This window comes from Micromys minutus (genome assembly GCF_963924665.1).
Source record: "Micromys minutus genome assembly, chromosome: 3".
In the NCBI taxonomy this organism is placed as follows: Eukaryota; Metazoa; Chordata; class Mammalia; order Rodentia; family Muridae; genus Micromys; species Micromys minutus.
In genome coordinates this window covers 25,537,925-25,558,663 of record NC_137972.1, presented here as the reverse complement: position 1 = coordinate 25,558,663, position 20,739 = coordinate 25,537,925, and the positions used below count along the sequence as shown (strand labels likewise).

Sequence of the window (20,739 nt, the reverse complement as noted above, 5' to 3'; positions counted from 1 at the left end):
CGTGCAATGGCTCAATGGATAAGTTCAAACTTCTTTCAAACCACTCAGCCCGTTACTGGAACTCACCATTGCGAGTCAGCTTGGGAGTGGTTCTGGAATTTACAAGGTTCTCCATTTCCAGATGAATATCTTTTGTTTCTCCGCTGTCGTATAAATGGCGCACCTGGCAGAAAGTTGAAAGGTTGGAAAGGAAAAAGCAAACCCTAAACAACAACTCCCCACTTAAAAGAAAAATGACTAAATCAACGCTTACAGAGGGCAAGCTGGAACCGCTTACAGAGGGCAAGCTGGAACCGTCTAGCGATTTCTGTTTACTTTCTGGTAGGGCTGGGGGTTGAGCTTAGGGTCTTTCATGGCTAGACAGAGCTATACATCACACCACAGCAAAGCTTAGGCAGAATCTCCATGACGACCTTAGAGCTTTAATGGTTTGAAGTTACTGGAGGCACAAGAAACCTGACCAGAGGCAGCTGTGCTGAGAATAAGCCAGTTGGCTCTGATCTGGGGCTGCCCATCTTCATATTGTCCCGTACTATTCAAACACACACAAGAGGCCTGGAGACACCAGGCAGAAGGCAAAGAAGAAAAGCCTCAGGAGTTCAGATGAATGTGTGAATGTGAGCAGGCTGCTTCCTGAAGAGCCTGGTCCTCGGGGCTGCTGTGCTCTGAAGTACGCCACTCTCGACAAGAAGGCGACTTTACAGATTCTAGAGGACACAGTACAAAATCTAGGCTAATGCCTTCTACTTGCAGAGAACGTCTGAGCCTTCTAAAAGTCCATTTGCCTAAAAGTGATGGTGCGGGTGGGCAGGGGTCATCAGCTGCCCTTCTCAGGTGAAAAACGGAGGGTCAGAGAAAGCCAAACCACCTGGCGGAGTGCCAGGTGGTGATGCTGCAGTGACGTCACCCTTCCCAGCCACTGAACCTGCCAGCACCTTCCTGCACGCCATGTGGCTTGAATTAGAAGGTGCGGGCGAAGTTCTGGGTCTACTGTTTCTGTGACTTCTGATCTTCCACAAGTCATTAAAAAAACCTCTGCTTAGCCTGGCATGGTGGCTCACAACCAGCTGTTTCAAGAGGATAACAGCCACTTCAGGGACAGCCTGGGCTATGTAGTAAGCTCTAGCTGAGCCTGGGTTACAGCACAAGTAGCCCCACCCTAACCCCAAACTCAAAACAACTGACCAACCAATAGAGAAAAGGAAGGACCATCTGGCCCTCTGTGATGAATGTGTTAATGGGAAATGATATCTAATTTCAACCACAGAGACATCAACATGATCAAAGTGTGTGTTGTATAATAACAAACACAGCTATACTCATTCCTGTTGGAAGATATACTATATTATAACAAACAATTATACACATTCCTATCTGATCTATAGACCCGAGTTATGAGCTTCCAGAACATGGCCTAAGTATAGAAACTTACAAGAAGGCTCTTACCTGGCTTGGCCGGAGGAAGTTGACGTTAATATTAGGATACCTAGTGACAGGGTCGATGCTATATTGGCTGAAGTTTTTGCTCACGTTCTCAGGGGTGGTCTGAGGCAGCAACCTATAAATGCTTTCCCTGCAATGACATACAACCGTGTGTTCACATACAATGACATTTGACCATGTGTTGGCAGCAGCGACAAGAACCAAATCACTTGACAAGTCAGTCAAACAGCAGATGAATCTATCTAATCAAATCCCCAGTACTCAGTGACTCCATGGTCCCAGACTAGGGAAAGGGCCAAAAGGGAAGAGCAGGGGCAGTGTGGTGGGCAGCAGCGAATGCTGCAAATTTAGAAGGCTGGTATGTAGTGTGCCGATATTAAAATTAAAAAGGAACCCTGTGGCCAGCTTCCGTAGGGTTTCAGGGATGCACAGTCTTAAACCATGGAATTATCTTTGCTGAACCTTCCCTTCAATGGTAGAATATTTAAATCAAAGTATGAAGGATACTTTGAAAACACCTCTGTTAGCACAGAGGTCTGTTTATCCCTTGATGCCTCTGTCAGAGCTGTGGTTATCTGCCCAAAGGTCATGTGCTGGAAGTCTGGGCCTCAGCATGGTGCTGGTGAAGTGGTAGATGTGCTAGCTCACACGTGTAACTCTATCACTTGGGACATTCAGGCAGGAGAACTGCTTTGAGTTCAAGGCCAGCTTGGGATACACAGTGAGCACTAAGCCAGCCTTGGGTACAGAGTGAGACTCTTTACCTCAAAACAAAAGAGAAAGAAAAAACAAGCCCTTCCTACCATATCCAGATGCACGCCTCACCTTAAAGATGTAAAAGACAGAATGTGCTGGTTAGTTTTTATGTCAACGTGACACATGCTATAGTCACCCACAGGAGGGAACCTCAACTAAGAAAACACCTTGTTTAGATCAGGCTGTAGGCAAGCCTGAAGGGCATTTTTTAAATTAGTGATTGATATGGGAGGACACAGTCCACTGTGGGCTATGCCATCCTTGGATACGTAGTTCTGGACTCTATAAGAATCTCAGGAGACTGTGACTCATAAGTAAAATGACAATGGTGAGCCATAGACATTTTTAGATTAGTAGGATATTTATAGTAAGACTAAATGCATTTTGGATTATGATATGGCCACAAAACTATGGGAGCCGGAGGAGCAAAATGTGGTGGTTTCAAAGGGAATGGTCTCAAAGGCTCCTATGTCTGAATACTTTGTCTCCATCTGTTTGGGAAGGATCAGGAGGTGTGTCACTGGGAGAAGACTTTGAGGTTTAAAGACCTTGATATTCCTGTTTAGCTCCCTCTCTCTGCTTTATGCTTCTGGACCAGATGTGAGGTCTCAGCTATCGCTCCGGTGCCTGCCTGCCTGGTGCCGCCATCTTCCCTGCCACAACGGTCTCTTGAAACTGTAAGCCCGCAAATAAACTTTCTCTTCTATAAGTCGCCTTGGTCATGGTGTTTTGTCACAATAATATAAAAGTAGCTAAGACAGAGAATCCTATCAAAGATCAGTTTCATCCAGGAAATCTCCTGCATCCGTTTCTCCTGGTCAAGGGAACCCTGTGTCCTGGCCTCACTTAGGATCATCTGCCTCCAAACGCCTGACATTCAGGGGCTCAGGAGATGTTCACAAGCTTGCTGGTGTTTCCCTTTCCGCTGGCCACTTGTGATGTTTGCTCTGCCCCTGCTCTGCTTGTGAGGCACAGCTTTGAGCATGCTGCTTCTGCGCACTTGCTCACATAATTAGTTACTGGAAAGAAACCAGGACCAGTCAATGGGCAGATCACTCTGAGGTTCCTGGGATTTTCTAAAACAGCCCCTTGCTTTTCCTCTATTCAGACACGAAAGCATCTTTAAAGATAGAAGAAAAGAACAAGAGGGAGGAAGAACTTGCAAAGCAGGCCAACTCCCCAGTCCTGTAAGAGGCACCCGTGGCTTCTTCCCATTACCTTTCTGCCAGGACTTCCAAGGGGCTGGTGCCCAGAGACCAGCTTCGTACCATCCAGGCAGAGTCCATAGCAGCCAGAAAGCCCCGGGCTATTCCTGTCCCCATTGGCCAGAAAGGCTGCAAAGGAAAGAGACACAGAGTTTAAGTAACTCGGGTATTAAAGGAGGGGAGTAATCCAGCATCCCCAAACCCAGCATCTTTTCTCCTTGCTGGTGCAACTCCTATAAGGGTGTGTCTGCTCACCCTCATCCCTGGACACCTAACCTCACTCCTCACTACTATGACCTCTACCTACCACTTAGTTCTCTGCCGCCTTTAGCACTTACCTCCAGGAGGCTGTCCCCAACCAAAGCTACTAGTAACTGGTGTCCATTCTGTTCCCGTACCAAGGCGGCGTTTTCAGAGGCGTACATGCAGGTAAAGTCAAACATGGCCACGTCTGGCTGCCCATAGTGATTGATGGCAAAATCCAGAGAAGGCAGCTGCTGCTGGGTAGAGAAGTCTGCAGCCTCCCGGGCATAGTTCAGCAGGGCCTCCTGGTCCACATTCTCCCGGGAGAGCAGCAGCTCCGTGTCTGCATAGTCCTGTCCAGAAAGAGGAAAGGCCAAGATGGAGCAGCCCAAGCAGGGATGGCCAGTTGGCCAGCTAGAACCCCACAATAAACATCAAACATGACCTTGTCTCATGGTGTTTCCTCCCTACCATGTCTTTCATCCCTAAACAGAGTCTTTTATACCAGTTATAAAGAAATGGGATTGGGAAGTGGGTGTATGGGTTAGGAGCGAGTCAGCATTGCTGCCTAAACAGACCTGGCTTTTCCACTCGCTAGGCACAAACCTACTGTAGTCCTGACCCATCTATCTATTGTTATAATGTCAAATGAAATAGCCATGTAACAGCAGCTTGTAAACGGAGAAGGCAACTTTAATGTTTAGGGTGTTTTCATGATCACATTAATCTGGGGGGGATCTGATAGCTTTTGGCAGCAAGAAATTCAGACTCACCACACCCAAAAGGAAAGCCAAAAGCTTTACTGCAAAGAGAAGTGCAGTGCGGAGCAAGAGCAGGTCCAGAAGATGAGAAGGACCACGCTCCAAATGAACTGGGGATTCCCAGATCACACAGGATTCTCCACGAGGCTCTATGAAAACCCACCAGCAAACAAAAAGGACAGTAATGCAAAATGGGCTGTCCATGTCAAGTCTGTGCCGCTAAAGAGGGGACACAGCTTCCAAGATCCCCTAACAGCTACAATTAGAAGCTGCCAAAAGCCAAAGCTCAGAGAACAAAGATGGCCGTGGAGATACTGTTTGTTCAATGTTAAGTGGCCACAATGACTTCAGCAGTCAGCAAGATGAGCTACTTACACTGCAGATATATAGAGATATATAGGGGCAAAGTAAATTAGACCTCTACACCCCAGACTGTTGTGATTCAATTTTAACTGAAAATATATCTCATTTCATAGTTGGTGTGAGTCTTAACTCAGTCCTCAGGCACCCCATCTGTTGTGATAACGGCAACAGAAGAGCCCCAGATATGAACTAGCGAGCTGTAGAAAGCACTTAGCCAGACACGCCTTGCTTTTGTTTGGCAGGGTACTCTCACCAAGAGCTTTGTCTTGCTGCTCCCTACACACCACAGGGCTGCCATGCTGAGAAGCAGACACAATGTTCATGTGGAAAGGAGACTTTGTGTCGCAAGCACGTGCTTGTCAGCTCTCTCTCCAGGCAGCTCTAGATAAAGCAGTCGTGTGACTCATTCTAAGAGGCCTAATGTGCTGCCGTCCTGCAGACACAAAGGGCCCCCTGAGAGTCAGCTCTGAGGCTGGTGGGAACTGCACAGGGCCAGGTTTGAGGCCTCTTCTATCCATTCATCGGATGGAGACAGTAATTTCTCACATCCCCATCTGTGGGAGCAAGTAAGAGGCAGCCATGCTCCTTAAGGAACCAGCCTGTGATTTAGATTTCAAGTCTTCAGCTCAGGGTATATCATACAATTAGTCACCCAGAAAAAAGGGCTGAGCTGAAACTGGCTAAGGATAGACACCAGGCCTTTGCCTTGAATATACCCCAATTTGCTTGGGTCAATGTTCCCTGGACCTCTAGTAATGACATTTGCACCAAAGCTCAAGCCTCTATCAGGCTGTTGTAAACTTCAAGTGCTGCTTCTTGGTTCAACACTCTGCCCTTCAAAGACCTGCTAAGGCCTGGCCTGGTGGGTTGGCAAATAGTCTCAGCTACTCAGAGGTTATGATAGGATGCTTACATGCTCAAGGCTTGCCTGGGCTATGGAGCTACTTTAAGGCCAGACCGAGCCACTTTTGAGCTTCTTTCAAAAGAAATAGTTCTTTAAAAAAAAAAAAACCAAAAAACAGAAAAAGTCTAGGGAGGTGGCTCGAGGCAGAGTTCTTGGCTAGCAAAGCCCAAGGCCCCTGGTTATACAATTCGCTATAACTGTAAATCAGGTTACCTCAAGTTAAACTGGCTAAGTATATGCCACACAAAAGCTGCCAGTTGCTTTAAAAGTCTCCAAGCAGGAGAGGGAAAAGAGGAGGAGGAAGAGGTTGGGCTTATTCAAGCAATATTGGCCATGTTGGTAACCGTTAGAGCAAATCATAATCATAGCCACAAAGGTCCTGTCTGCTCCCCTCTTCCTTCTGTTCATAGTTTCAAGTCTTTATAATATGAATACTTTGAAGTTAAACTAAGGAGTAGCATCGGTTTCCAGATGTTCAGTGTCATTTTTATTCCCTTACAGGGAAAACAAAACAAAACAAAACAAAAAACATCAGAACATAAAATTTTTCTCCTTGATCATATCAAGCAGTTCAACAAAAAACGCTGCCTGAAAGAAATCCATTGCTCACATGCAGTATCACCCCTTTGTCCAGCAAACTCTGCTTTTTGGCCGTCATGACGAAGTAGTGCGTGTCATCTTTGTAGTAGACGATGTTCTCTAAGTCAATACCTGCAACCAGAAGACAGACGTGTGAGAATTCATGGGGACTGGAGGGGACCCACAAGGCTGGTCCTGGGTCTCACAGAAAGGGCTGCAGAGCACCAGGCAGGAAGCTGCCTAGGCTCAGACCCTCACTTCCCGCCTAGGCTCAGACCCTCACTTCCTGCACAGTGCATGGAACTTGGGAGGTTTGTTTTCCTTTATGCTGCCCTATAACTCACTAGGCATCAACAATGACCAATAGTAAAGAAAAACACCAGAATGGGAAAAACACAACACAGGAGAGCCCAGTCTACAAGAGGGGATGGGTTGTTTAGTAGGTAAAACCTCTGTGATAATCAAGGACGCTTGAGGAATCTCCCAGATTTCTGACAGGATAGATGCCTAAATGCAGACAGACAAATATTGAATTTTTACTCAGTTAACCTGAAAGATATATGAAAGGAAAGAAACCAAGCTCTAGAAAACAGAAAGAAGAAACTTTGTTTTATTTCAGCAAAATATCTGTATCTATGCCTGACTCGATCTATCAGAAAAACAGTCACACACAAGCCCATTCCTGACTTGCAAAGGTTTCTGGTGATCCCAGATGACCTGAGGGAAGGCCAACAGTAATACCAAAGGTCAGGGTGTCAACAGGGCTAGAGCTTCCAGTGAACAGCCTGCCCATCCAGCAGCAAACGTTCAAGCTGGCTTGTACAGTAGGGGGAAGGGGCTGGGGATGAGTTGGCAGAAGGCTAAACAAACACAATCAACCCCAGAGCAGCCTGGTCACCGTGCTGAGGACTGTCACAGGGCGGCAGGAGTGTGGAAGCTTGCTAAAAGCAAGGGCGGGCATGAAAATATCAGCCAACAAAAGACAGCAGTGACATCCAATGCTACCCACACCCATGACCCCTGGGCTCTGGAGGTACTGACACCAACCTGTGGCTTCCCTCAGCTCTTGGAAGAATTTCTGGTTGAATATAAAAGCCACACCACTGATCTCCTCTACTTTGGCCTCCGCGGTCGTGTTGCGGTTGATAAAATTTGCTGTGATGGCAATGGCTAGCTTGCCACGAAATTCTTTTCGACGAAATCCTACAGGGAGAGAGAAAGGGCACTGGGTCTTCAAATGAGGGAGTATGTGGGAGAAGGGGGAGTGGGCAGAGTCAGGGAAGTAGGTTGTTCACCTAACAGGAATGGAATACCACATGCAGGAAGTCCCTCCCATTATCACAGACAATGTACAATCCACAGAAGTCCCTCCCATTATCAGGGACAACGTGAAATTCAAAGGACCAAATTATTCCTCAGTACTAAAGGTTACCCTTAATGTGGAGGGGCGCGGTGTGCCTGTCACATCTGTGCACAGACTAAGAGCTGTGGTATGGACTTCTTTGAGCACAGTTCCTGTCCTAGTGTCCTGTGAGCACAGTTCCTGTCCTAGTGTCCTGTGGGAAATATCCTTGCAAGTACTGACTGGGCAACACACTTGCAATTAGGGGTGTGGTCTCTGGGACAGGTCAGCCTCCAATCTGTGAAAAGCCAGGCAAAGGAGAGTGGGCGAAAGCCAGTACCTTCTAAGGTGTTCCTCCGCCCATCGCCACCGATGATCACTTCAAATTCATATTCGGATACAGGGTGAGTTTTGGGGTGCACCAATGCTCGCCACCCTATACCTGTGGACCAAAAGCAAAATGAAGGTCATAACCAAGAATAAGTCGTATTCAGACACCAAGATCACACCAAATTCCAATCCACAGTACCTACTACTTGAAATAGAACAAGAGACGGCCTCAAGCAGAAACTTTGACAAGAGCTCACAAAGACTTTCTTTACCTTTGAGTTTTTTTACAATACGAAGGTCTGCCATGCCTAATACTGTGCCAAAGGCCTCTTCTGTAACCCAAAAGTCCAGAAAAGCCCAGGATGTACGAACAAAGCCCCTTTTAGTCAGAGCTGAAACCACCTGCAAGTCCTGGCTCCTCCCATGATCTCAGCTGTGCTCACCCATGCGGTGCCCTCACGCCCTCCTCCTCCCCGTGGGACTCACGTTCGTTCTCTTGGTCCTCAGGAGGCTGAACAAGTCCTTGGAATTCCACATTGACATGGATCTCAATGCCCAAGATCAAGGCTACCTTCAAGAGGATCAGCTGGAGCTGACGGATACCTAGGGGAACACAGAGGTCTTGAAGGCCAGGGCAAGGGGACGGGGAGGGGAGAGCCCAGGGGCACGCACCCTCGGGTGCCCACCCATCCACCTCTGCTTAGGTTCCCAAAGGCTGTCACAGCAGAGACATGTCTCACGAGTTCTCATTTCTTTCTCTACATTGTAAAGGAAACATCAAACAGTAGGACAGACATTCTGGATATACCAGGCCACCCTGTATCGGGAGTCAGGTATTCTGAACAACCTGACATGACTACAGAGACAACACAGAACTGTGGCCAAGGAGAATCACTCTTCTGTTTCTTGGGGCCAGTGAAAGCCACTTTTTTATCAGCCGCATCCACAGTCTTCAGAGGCACCTTGGTACTGCAAGCCACGGGAGAGATGTGCCTATGCGTAAGATGCCACAGCACCCTCCTCCTATCCTAACCCCTTGCTGACCTCATGCAGTCCTACCAGATGCACAAAAAAAATCACAACTCCACTCTATCCCCACCACCAGTGACTTACAGTTGTGGAAACTGAGGTCCAAAAGGACTGACAATCCTGTTCATAATCAGTCATAAACATACTTGGTGCCTAACCGGGCCCCACCAGATCTGGAATCAATACCAGGTAACAGAGAGACAGAAATCCTGTCCCTGATCTAAGATACTCTCTGCCCTAAAATAAATCTAGCCACAGATGAGGACCACAAATCCAATCAGCCACTGACCCTTGGTCCTCTCATAAGGCCAAATTTACCTGCAGCCTGTGACTAATGAGCTAAGAGCACTTGCAAATCCCCTGCTAAGTCAGCCTGGTTACTGCTCTCCTCAGCTGACCATATCTTCCCCTTCTGAGTCACACTCCCAAAGACTGCCTGAGACCCGAGCTAGCTCACACTTTATTTTTGTAGACAACTGTGGGTTCTGAGATGCTTTACAAATTACAGCCTGGCAGACGGGCCAGTGGGATGTGGCAGCTGCCAGCTAGTGTTGGATAAATTAGTGTAACCACTTCAAACAGCAAAAAAAAGGTCTAATGGCTGAATGTATTTCCTTCCAGGTCACATATGGAGGAGCTCAGAACAACTGCTCCTTACTAACATTTCCCTGACTAATGAATGACAGGAAAAAGATTTTTCTAGCATGATGAGACAGACGCGGTTCCGAACCGGTTTCAGCTTGAGCATTTACAGTCATGAAAACAGGACCATCTTAGACAAACACAAGGGCTTGAGTTCATTCGGCACCTAACACAGACTCTCACTGTGGACTTGGCATGTGTCAAAGCCATGACTCTAACTTCCATGTGTATGGTTTCCCAGGTCTGTCCCATGTCACTGTAAAGGGCATACAGGATCACAATGCATCAAAGTCTGTGCCCTTCCTTCCCTGAACTAAGAACCATCAGAAGGTTCAAATCCAAACTGTCCAGCTTATTCTCAGTGTCCGCCCTTACCCTCCACTGAACTGCACATACCACAGGTACTCAGTAAAAGTCCAAGACCCAACCAAAGATTTTCGGTTTCTCTGTGTAGTCCTGGCTGTTCTGGAATTTGCTCTGTAGAACAGGCTGGCCTTGAACTCAGAACCGGTCCCCTGGGTACTGGAAAGCGTGCACCACCATAGCTGGCCCCAACTAAAGATCTTTAAATCAAATTTTAAGTCCTTTTTTAACAAGAGCTTTTCTTAACCCCACCTGAGGTTAAGAAGCCAGGTTATAGACAAGGATGGCAGGCGTGAATTCTGGATGAGGAGGAATTCCCGATTAAACCTACTGAATACGGTAAGCAGGAAGAGCTGGTGTTACTCACTGATATGGTCGATGGCTCCGGCACAGAACTTGCCGTAGAATTTCTTGGCACCCAGACCTCGAAGATCATGTATGGTGAAGGGCCAGAGATGTAAGACATTGTTGCGGGAGAAGGCATCTCGCTTTTCAATAACAACCACCTTGGCTCCCAACAAGGACAGGTCGATGGCTGTGCGGAGACCACAGGGGCCAGCTCCAATGATAAGACACTGAAAGACACAGGTGATTTCAGGGCCAAGGCCACTCCTCTCAAATCCTACCTCTATTAACTTTCACTCCTAGGAATAAGCACCAGGACCAAGACACCGGCAGCCTGCCTAGGACTGCAGAGTCCTTGCAGTGGCTTGAAGGACAAGCATATGGTTGCTGAAAAGGGCAGACTGAAACTCTGCATGTCTACCTCAAGCAGCTTAGAGAACCCAGAGATCAGCAAAACTCAAATGGGGCATCATCTCAACAAACAGTATGAAAATCACATCTCGTCATTCAGGGAGTTTAGGAAGTCTCTATGGTTGCTGCCCAAAGAAAGATTATTAGGTACAGCCAAACAATTGAGTCTGGGTCTACCACATGAGTTCCAGGAGGCAATTTTCAAGACTCAAAAGTTCATGTATGGAAAAGATTTTGTTTTTTGAAGAGTCTATGCATGTATGTATGCTATCTGTCTGTCTATCTATCTATCTATCTATCTATCTATCTATCTATCTATCTATCTATCTATCCATCCATCCATCCATCCATCCATCCAATGTGTATATGTAACCCTGAGAATATGTATGTACACCATCTGTTTAACTCCTTCAGCAGAGATCAGAGGCATCAGATGCCCTGACAGTGGAGTTGTGTTCTGTCTTGTTTTAAAATACATTTAGAGTGTGTGAGAGTGTGTGATTTTTGAGAGAAGAGGGGATGCTGAGGCTGGAAACCCAGGGCTTGTGAAACAAGTGATTTCTACCTCTGAGAGCTCCCCTTATTTTAAGTTAAAATGCTGTCATTTATAAAAACTAGGCCCTCAGATTTTATATTTCATTATGGGATGTCTCTAGGTGTCCCACAGGGTAAATTAAAAGTCATGAAAAGCCAAAATAACAGCCCTGAAGACACTGGAAATTTGTTTACTAACTTTTCTCCCCAAAGGATTTCTTCAGAGGAGAAGGCAGGGGATGCCCCCCTCCCTCCCCTTCCTCACTCCTACTCCAGCTCAAATGAGTGCACCTCTCAGGTCTTACTCCAAAGCTATTTCATGGAGACTAATGTTTTTCATACTTCAGTTCACAGGGTCCTTGTTGTGAATGACAGCAAACCTTGTGACAGATCCTTACCAGGTGCAGAAATACAGAAAGATGTCTATGGAAAAGATGACAGGCCAGGAACCATCAAGTCAAGGATGCTTGCTCACATGGGCCTGGCTATGTCCCTGTTAAGCAACCTGCATTCTCCTACCATTGTGAGCCCTGGGCGAGGTGTCAGGAAAATAAGAAGTTACTATCCACCTACCCTCAAACTTTGAACATTCAATGACTGTGTGAAATATGCTCAGAATCGAGTCTGATGGGTGGAAGGAACCCCTTCAGCCTGGCTGAGGCCTGGCTCTCCTCCCATCCTCTCCCTACCTTTGTGTTGGTGCAGGCTTTGCCCTTTTTGTAGTCCTTGTGACTGCCCCGCTTGTCCAATTTGGCCCAGAGGGCTTTGGCCTTCCAGTAGTTGAGCTGGGACTTGAGCTTGTGGTAGAAAGAACGGTAGTCCTTGGGCTTCAGCTCCAGGTGGTCACAGAGCTCTTGGAAGGCCCTGAGGGTCCCCTTGCAGGTGGTGGCCTGGACAAAGCGGTCGAAGAGGACGTGAGCTTGGATTGTTGTCTCCTGCTTCCTCTCCTCCATGTTCTCCTACTCTTGGCACAGCTCCACAGAGGAGCGGTGGAATGGTGCTGATCCACCCGGCACTGTCACCTTAATCTAACAGAAAACAAGGAAAAGAAGGAAATGGTCAATATCTGTTCATTTCCCAGGAGACATGTTCCTTCCCAAAGAGCAGTGACAGTCACGTCCCTGAGAGGTGCGCATTCAAACACTCCAGGTACCATCAGGGTGTTGGGGAGCTGACAGTCTGACAGTCGAGTGGGCGATCTGATCACAGGGACAATTCACGGCCTGCTGCGGCTTTCAGAGAGGCAAGGAAGGCACATGAGATGGGGCAGGGAAGTCACTCCATCCGTTTCACTAGGGTCTCCTACATCAGACAACAATGATTCCAAATTTCCTGATGGAGGCCATTAAGAAACTACAGCACGCCAAGAGATTAAAACTATAGTCACTTATTTGTAAGGATGGCTGGTGAGCTAACTGTCCTGACCCCACCTAAGGGAGGTACTTAGCATGAATGACTTTGAGGTTTGCCTGAGTGGCCGGTGAGAAGGACCAGGTTTAGGAGCCCTTGGGGTACAGCAGGAATGAAAACTATCCAGGTACCTGAGAGCCCATGAGACAGAAGGACCAAGGAGTCTGCACAAGAGCCTAGAGCTTCACCAGTCTGTCCGGGGCCAGCAAGACTCAAGTTCCCTTCAAAGACTACTGTAAGAATTAGTACAGAGAGGACTGAAGAAAGCCAAAGGGCCATGTCCGAGATGACTAAGAAACGAGAGACACCAGAGTCACTTGGCACGTAAGACTCACAAAGCTTTCCACTGCACGTGGTACATGCAGGGTATTTAGGGCCGCCACATTTTCCCACACTTGTATTTTACAGTAACGACGATTTCCATACCGAGTACTTAGCAGAAACAATTGCCACCAGTCAGACTGACACTTGAACAGGTGGCAAACAGCAACCTGTGCACTTCCTCACCCAGGCCTCCCCTGAGCTCTTTTCTGCCAAGTTTTATTTGAACTAATGTTTAGAGACACATGACAGGGAACACAGGAAGTCCCACCCCAGCGTGAAGTCTTCGCAGGGGGTTACATGACCTCAGGAAATCCATCTTCCTTGGGCAGCTTTGAGTTCCCATTTTGGATGGTCTGAGGAGGGTCTCCAGGCTTGGAGCATGACCTGTAAACTCTTGGAGCCCCAGAGTCTGAGTCTAATGCTAGGACGATTCTGGCCACAGCACTCTTGTGGTGCTCCAGTTAGAACTAATGTCGTTAGTTGCCTCTGGGATAAAAGAGAGGGGGTGGGGCTTTGATGTGAAGCTTTACTCTGAGATGGGGTGGACTCAAGCTAGTGGGAGCCACCAGGTTGGTAGTGGTGACTGGACCCAATTCTCAGGGACAGGCCCTAAATTCTATGTACTGAGCAACAGAATGCTCTCAGTGAAGCAGGAGGAACGTTTTGCTTTGCTTACATCCTACTAAAACTTCACAGGATTAAATCATAGCACCTGAGGACATATCTCGAGTTTCACGAGGGGGGGTGTGTGTGGGAAGTACAGGGATTTGTGTTTCCCCTCCAGTTTCCCAGGAGAGAGGGCAAGCCCAAGAGTTCAAGATGGCGATTCTTACCACACACAGTGACTTGGCTTTTTACCACAAAACTGTGACTTACTCAACAACCCTCCTGGCTCTGGATATTATAAGCCACATTGCTAATAAACATGGCCTGTCTCAATATCTACGATGAGGATCTTGGCCAAGAGTTCAGGATTTAAAAAAAACAAAAAAAAAAAAAAAAACCCACTAATGAATTTTCTGGGGGTGTGGCTCAGTGGCAGAGCGTCTCATAACATGTGGAGGCTCTGGGTTCCATCCCTAGCCCCTCAAATAAAAGAAAAATACAAAAACAGATAAAAGAAATCCTGGAATTAATTAGAACCAACCCCTGGTCTCCCCTAAATAAAGGTTTATTTTAGATCATGGCAGCAAGCAACATATTTTGAAGGTCATAAAAAGAGTCCATTCTTTTCTTACAAGCCCAGACTTATCTTAGAAATGGTAGCCAGTCAAAAGAGATTGTCGGAGAGGAGGAATCCAGACACCTTTATGAGAAGGCACAAGAAAGGGTGGCTAAAAGAACCAGTGACAGATCTCCCGGGGGGGGGGGTATTGCCCTGCGCCTTCCGATCCCGACCCCACGCCCTACCTCTGCTCACAGGCACCACACGGCCAGAGTTACAGAGCAACATTCCGAAAGCTCTGAGCATACCTGTGCCAAGAAGGAAAATGGTTCTCTGTTCCTCATCGGCAACCACTGACTACCTCTAGGCATCATCCAATGTGCTCAGAACCTTGTTCTGAATCCAGCATATGCAAAATTCTACGCAACGCATTTTCTTTCTTTCTTTTTTATTTATTTATTTTTTTGGGGTTTTTTTTTTGTTTGTTTGTTTTAGGTTTTTTTTTTAATTTTTTCCAAACTAGGGCCTCATTATGTATCTCTGCATCTTTTGGAACTCATTATGTAGACCAGGTTGGACTTGAACTCACAAAGCTTCCTCTGCCTCCCAGGGGCATGTGCTGCTATGTCCTGCTCACACTACATATTTCTAAAGCTGTTCCCAGTCATAGCACTGCCTTGTGCTCACACTTCCACCTTGAAGATCATCTTGGACATGACCTTCTAAAGAACAGCTCTAACCATTGAGATGACAGTCCCTTAGCTGAGTATTGCCCACTCTGAGGTAAATACTCCCTACCCCAGAGCTGCTGAGCACCACAGGATGTTCCCAAATCAAATTTCATCATGGCCGAACACCTTCATTGACAAGCACCCGACCCCCTCTTCGGAAAGTGTAAAATGCTGGTTTAATGAAGTTGTGTCACCCCAGTTCCCCAAAGGGTGTTAAGTGTGTGCTCTGGGGTGGTAGGCAAGTATTAGGTGCCCTGGCTACAGGATCATGACCTGCAGGGCACTAATGACACCAGATAAACAGAGGTAGGCTGCTTCTCAGAACAATGCAACAGGCATCCGGAGTAAGACTACCCGAGACAGAGTCCCCTGGGCTGCCTTCCCTTTCACCTCTGTGAGCTAGGAGAGCAAAGCAGGACAGCCCAGGGCTGCCACCCATTTGCCCAGGATCTGCTGCATGGGGACTGTCTCGCTCCCCAGAACACTTGTCCAGCATTATGACTCACACGGAGAATGGCCAGGAAGAATGGCAGATGGGCCCATCCTGTTAGGCGTCACTTCCCCCCATTCTGAAGGTCAAAGCTGCATCAGTCTTCCTGCCTTCTCCTCACCCAGTGTGCCACCCATCCTAGCATTCTGGGAAAAAAAGAAATACTCATAATCACAGGAACCTAGAGACCAGGAAACCTGGCCAGAAAGTACCAGAACCCCTGGGGATGGAAAGGCCAAGGTGTGCCAGAAAGGAGCAAGGCAAGTTAGGTGTCGGGGAGGAAGAAACAGCAAGGCCAGGTTTCTAGATCATCTGTGTGGTTCTTAAGCCCACAACACCCTGGTTGTTCTGTCTCAGCTGACTGCTGACTCAGCCGTTCACACATGCCCGGCCTGTGGACGGGAGCACTGGGGAGACAACCTGGAAGAGCACGGGGAACAGCAAAGGTTGCCCGGACGACCGGCTCTTAGAATAAATAGTAGGGAGGACGGGGACAATGAGCAATAAAAATAGAAGGGGGGGGATCAGAAGTGTAAGAATAAAACTAAGAACCACATTCTAGCCTGGTGGTGGTGGGGGGTGGCTACATGCCTTTAATGCCTTGGGAGGCAGAGGCAGGTGGATCTCTTTTGAGTTCAAGGTCATCTTGGTCTACAGAGTGAGTTCTAGGTCAGCCTGAGCTACACAGAGAAACACTGCCTTGGAAGAAAACTGGGGGCTTGAAGGTGTGGGCCCACCCCATGCACCTCTGCCAGCGGAAGTACAAATCTTGAACCCAAACGGCCACCTGTGAGGTGCTACTTTCTCAGGCCCACTCCACGGGCACTAATGCGTCCCAACAGATCCTGAAGTAGGTGACCAGGAGTGCTTTCCTTGGAGCAGTTAGGAAGAAATGCACAGGGTACTCAGCGTCTCCTCTGAACTAGCATCCAAATCACCAGGACGGCTGTGCTCTCAAATGGTCCTTCTGCAGCTGAGTGACTGGGCTGCAGGGAACAGATAGTTTTGGCCTTTCGGGCAGCCAGAAGACTGATGTGGAGACCTCTGGGCTGGGGTCCCTGTCTCCTGTAACTGCTCTCAGCTATGTAGCTCATGGCTTAGATGAGGCTCCAGCTCCAAGCTCAACGGTATGAAGGTTCTTCAGAGAATTAGAAAGAGAAAGACTTTATGACACAATCTCCACTCTAGAACTGAATGAAAGCAGGAGCTTGAAGATCTGCATGCTCTTACCTTCAGCTGTATTAGTCACAACGGATAAAATATGGAAGCAAACCTAATATCCATCAACAGGTGAACAAGGAAGCTATATATGTGCATACAATACACCACTACCACCATCATTATTGAATAATGAAAAGGAAATTCTGGAATATACTATAACACGGATAAAGCAAGTTAAACCAAACACAAAAAGACATATACTGCCAGGTGTGGTGGAGCATGCCTGCAATCCCAACCCTTGGGTTAGGAGTTCAAGGCCAGCCTGGGCTGCAAGCGATAACCTTCTCATAACCACCGGCATGATCAAAGGCTCTATGATCCCACTTCAGTGAGCTACGGATATGTACGGTGCTGGCCAGAGGTTACCGCCAAGAACCCCCACTGTGCCCAGCCCTCACATCATGGGCCCTGAGGTTCTAACCTCAGGTACTGATGCCTGCAAGACAAGCACTTGGTTTTTTGAGGTAGTTTCTCATTTCGCTCAGGCTAAACTCAAACTCACTGGACTTCCGCTCCTGATCCTCCTACCTCCATCTCCCACATAAGAGGCTCCAGGATGTCACCAGGCCTGGCTTCACAACTGCAGCTCTGAATTCATTCCTGAAATCAGGAAACAGGCTCCGTGCTTCTTTCAAATATGGTTTTGGATTATTTAGGGCCCCCTAGGAATTTGATGAAAATGTTAGGTTTTTGTTTGTAACAATTTGAATAATGCCGATGTCTTAACTCTCTCAACAAAAGAATGTAGGGTGTAGTCTGATTTCTGTTTACTGACATTCAGTAATGTCTTGTGGGTTTCATTATAGGTTGTGTTTGTTTTCTGGGTTAATTCTCAAGTATTTCATTCTTGTTGGAACTCTTATAAATGGAATGGCTTTGGTAACTTTCTCAGGTCAGTCCCTTTAGGGTCTAGCCTAATTGTTACCTTCCTCGGTCTCTCATTATCTCTTCTGGGATTTGCAGAGGGAATCTCTGGGGATTTCCTAAGCCTAAGAGTCTATCACCTACCAACAGAGGTGACCTCTCAGTGTGGGCGCCTGCTCTGGCCAAACTGCCCTGGCTAACTTCTAACTTTACATTAAACGGAAGCAGGGGAGGTGGGCGGCTGAGCTGGGATCCTGAAGTCAGCAGCAAAAGCTTCTGGTCTTCACTTCCAAGCACGGTGTGTACCGTGCCCTCACAACCAAGCACGGTGTGCACGTGCTGTGTCTTCACTAGTGGCCACGGTGTGTGTCCTGTGTCCTTGCTAGTGAGCACACTCACAGTGAGTTTTCCCACCTATGCCGTCTTTGAAGTTGACGCAGTTTCTGCTCCAGTTTAAGTGCTTTCGCAGAGATGTCAATCCCACACTGTCTGTTTGTAATGTGTTCTGTCCTACCATCTTTTCTGACTCTTCATGCTGTTTAGCATCAAACTAAACCCAACAGAACTGAGGAGAGACGTGAAATCTGCGTTGCCCCTCGGTGCCCTTCCCTCTCTTGTGCATCCCATTCATACTGTGGTGGCCTTCGTTTGCCCTCTTATGCTGAAGACACATCATTAACTACCCCTTCTCTCATCCAACAGCAAGCTTTCTCACAACCGCCACAAAGTCTTAGTAGGCATAGCTGATCTGTAGAGAGAGAACACGCTGTTTCTGTGGAGCTGGTGTGTGTCAGACAGGAGCCAAGCAGCCTCCTTCTTGAAGGAGCGACCCTATGGTGAAGCGAGCACCTGGGCCTGCATGGCTGAGAAGATCTGGTAGACGTTACAGAGAACTCTTTCGGGGCTGTGGACTGTCCCTAGAGACTTCCACTTAAGCTGAGATCACGTGACCTCTGGGTTCTCTTCAGAGTCCCTAATTCTGCAAGAACAGCCTTAAGCTGTTATAACTTTTCTAATTTTTGTTGCTTCTCTGCCCTCAAACTATTTTATTGTGAAAACAAAGAATACTTAAGCAACTGAGAAATGGCGTGAGCCAAAAACCAGCTGACCTCTGCCCAAACACACACGAGGCATCCAGAACCGAAGCAAACACTAGAAAAACACAACCACTAGGAACACAGTCAATGCCGCCCAAACTAACCCTCAAAAAGCAAGGAATCAAGGAGAAAATGTTTACACGTTTTGTGCCTTGCAGCTTTCTTGTCTGCAAAATGGAAAGAATCTTGAGTTTGGAAGAAACCAAGGAAATGAATGTAAATGTTTAGTGTACCAGGCACACAGCAAGGCACAATCAACTGTAGCAGCTAGCAGTTCAAAGTACGGGTACTGATCGCCTTTCTCAGTGCAGCGGCCAGAGGCCTAACAAGGCACAGCCTGTAAAGGGGAAGGTTTATTGTGACTCACGATGTAGACGAACAATGCACGGGGTGGGAAAGACAGTAGCAGGAAGAGCCTCACATCTGGGAAGGTGGGGAGGGGATGCTGCAGAACCTCCCTCTCTGTTCTCCCTTTTGATTCAGACACCAGTCAGTGCTATGGTCCTGTCTACACCCGAGGTCTCCTTGCCTCAGTTAAAACTCTTTGGAAACAGCACGAATGGAAAGCTTGTCTCCTAAGTGAGTCTAATTTGAATCACGTGGACAACGAAGCTTCATCTTCACGGTAGGTTATTTTCAGCCTGCACGAATGGCTACCCTATGAAACAGAAGCAGACGGTGGACAGCCTTGTGTCTGACGAAAGAACAATTCAGACTGTCTTTGTTCTGTCACTGTCCTGCCTCTCAGTTGGCTCTAGAAGATGGGGTGATAGCAATGTTGAGGGGAAACTAGAAAATGTGCCTTGGCCATACTTTCATGTGGCAGATACAAGGTCTCCTGAGTGATAACGGGGATTGGTTACTTAATGTCATAGAGGCCCAAGGCTGACAGACTCTTCTTCACTCACTTGTCCACCTTATCCGTTGAGACAAGGTCTCTCAATCAAACCCACAACTCCCCAGTGAGGCCACTCCCAGTAGGCAGCTTCCTCCGGGATCTTTATCTACCTGCCTTCTGACACTGAATTACAGGCCAGCTACCACCCCCACCCAGCAATTAGTGAGTTCTGTGAGAACTCTTGATATCTTCACCGTAAGTGCTTCAACTGCTGGGCCACCCCCAGTCCTATCTTCTTCCTTCATTTTGTTCTTGGTAGATTGTAGCTGTAAGAAGTTTGTGGCTAAAGAGAAATTGTTGAGGTACTTGTTCTTGCTGAGGACCCAGGCCAAGCTCACAGCAGTCATATAGAAAATGACTTTTACCTCTAACCCCAGTTGCAGGAGATCTGACCCCTCTTCTAGTCTCCTTTTGCACCAGGCACACACATACACACGAAAAATAAAAATAAGTCAATCTTTTAAAAAGGAAGTTAAACAATCCCAAAAAAAACGGCACAGCTTGAGCTGGAACTTACTGGAACCTATGGCCTCAGCCATTTGAAAACCACTTGAAAATGCAGCTTTAGAAATGAAAGCCCTGCCCAGTATGTGCTAAGGATCCTTCGGGTGGATGGGTAACGGCATCTGCTAGAAGACTAGAAGACGAATGTTTCGCTATAGCATCTGCACATCTGCATATCAAACTGCATATCTGTGCATATGCATTTCAACCACATTTAGCAAGGCTATGTAATCCCAGATACTTCTTTATATCACAGTTTATCCTGGCACCTGCTCTTCAGAAATGGAGCCTTTCATAAATGAAAAAAGAGATGGCTAGTTTCCTAGGAACACTTTCTCCTTGCTGTTGAAAGGGGAAGCAGTTAAAATGGTACTAATCTATCTGCATTTTCCAGCAAGCACTAGCGCATACAGCCCTATTCACTGTAGGAACTTGAGGCAGGGGAATGGATGAACTTCAGCCATGCTTCTAGCAAATGCACAGAGTGGAATCACACAGACTGGGAGAGGTGGAAGGGTCTGACTGAGGAGAAAGTATCACTGGGGGGAGGGGGAATAGGATGGGGAGGGCAGTGGGTTAGGAGCACAGGCAGTAGAGAATTCCAATCTCTTCCCTCCCCACATGGCTGGTTCCTATGCACGCATTATCTTGTTCCAGGCACGCAGTAGGTACTTCATTAAGTCCTGTGGAATGATGGGCTTTCAGATGGCTGTAACTACATAGAGGCTGGCAGTGGAAAAGGAGACTTCAAGGACCAGACCAGGCCATCATGGAGCTCAGAAAGG

General features: G+C 47.4%; 1 protein-coding gene across 22 annotated transcripts in view; it reads right to left on the bottom strand.

The window, feature by feature from the left end:
* Positions 1 to 20,739, bottom strand: part of MICAL3 (microtubule associated monooxygenase, calponin and LIM domain containing 3) — a 169,445-nt gene that overhangs the window by 92,745 nt on the left and 55,961 nt on the right. For all 22 annotated transcript variants that reach the window (XM_080914365.1, XM_080914368.1, XM_080914372.1 and 19 more), the window contains 10 exons: positions 11,940 to 12,278; positions 10,328 to 10,535; positions 8,413 to 8,529; positions 7,937 to 8,038; positions 7,302 to 7,457; positions 6,286 to 6,386; positions 3,743 to 4,000; positions 3,418 to 3,533; positions 1,447 to 1,573; positions 67 to 163 (listed from right to left, as the gene is read on the bottom strand). In XM_080914365.1, coding sequence (XP_080770491.1) covers positions 67 to 163; positions 1,447 to 1,573; positions 3,418 to 3,533; positions 3,743 to 4,000; positions 6,286 to 6,386; positions 7,302 to 7,457; positions 7,937 to 8,038; positions 8,413 to 8,529; positions 10,328 to 10,535; positions 11,940 to 12,203 — 1,546 coding nt within the window. In that variant the 5' untranslated portion in view covers positions 12,204 to 12,278. The remainder of the gene's footprint in view (positions 1 to 66; positions 164 to 1,446; positions 1,574 to 3,417; positions 3,534 to 3,742; positions 4,001 to 6,285; positions 6,387 to 7,301; positions 7,458 to 7,936; positions 8,039 to 8,412; positions 8,530 to 10,327; positions 10,536 to 11,939; positions 12,279 to 20,739) is intronic.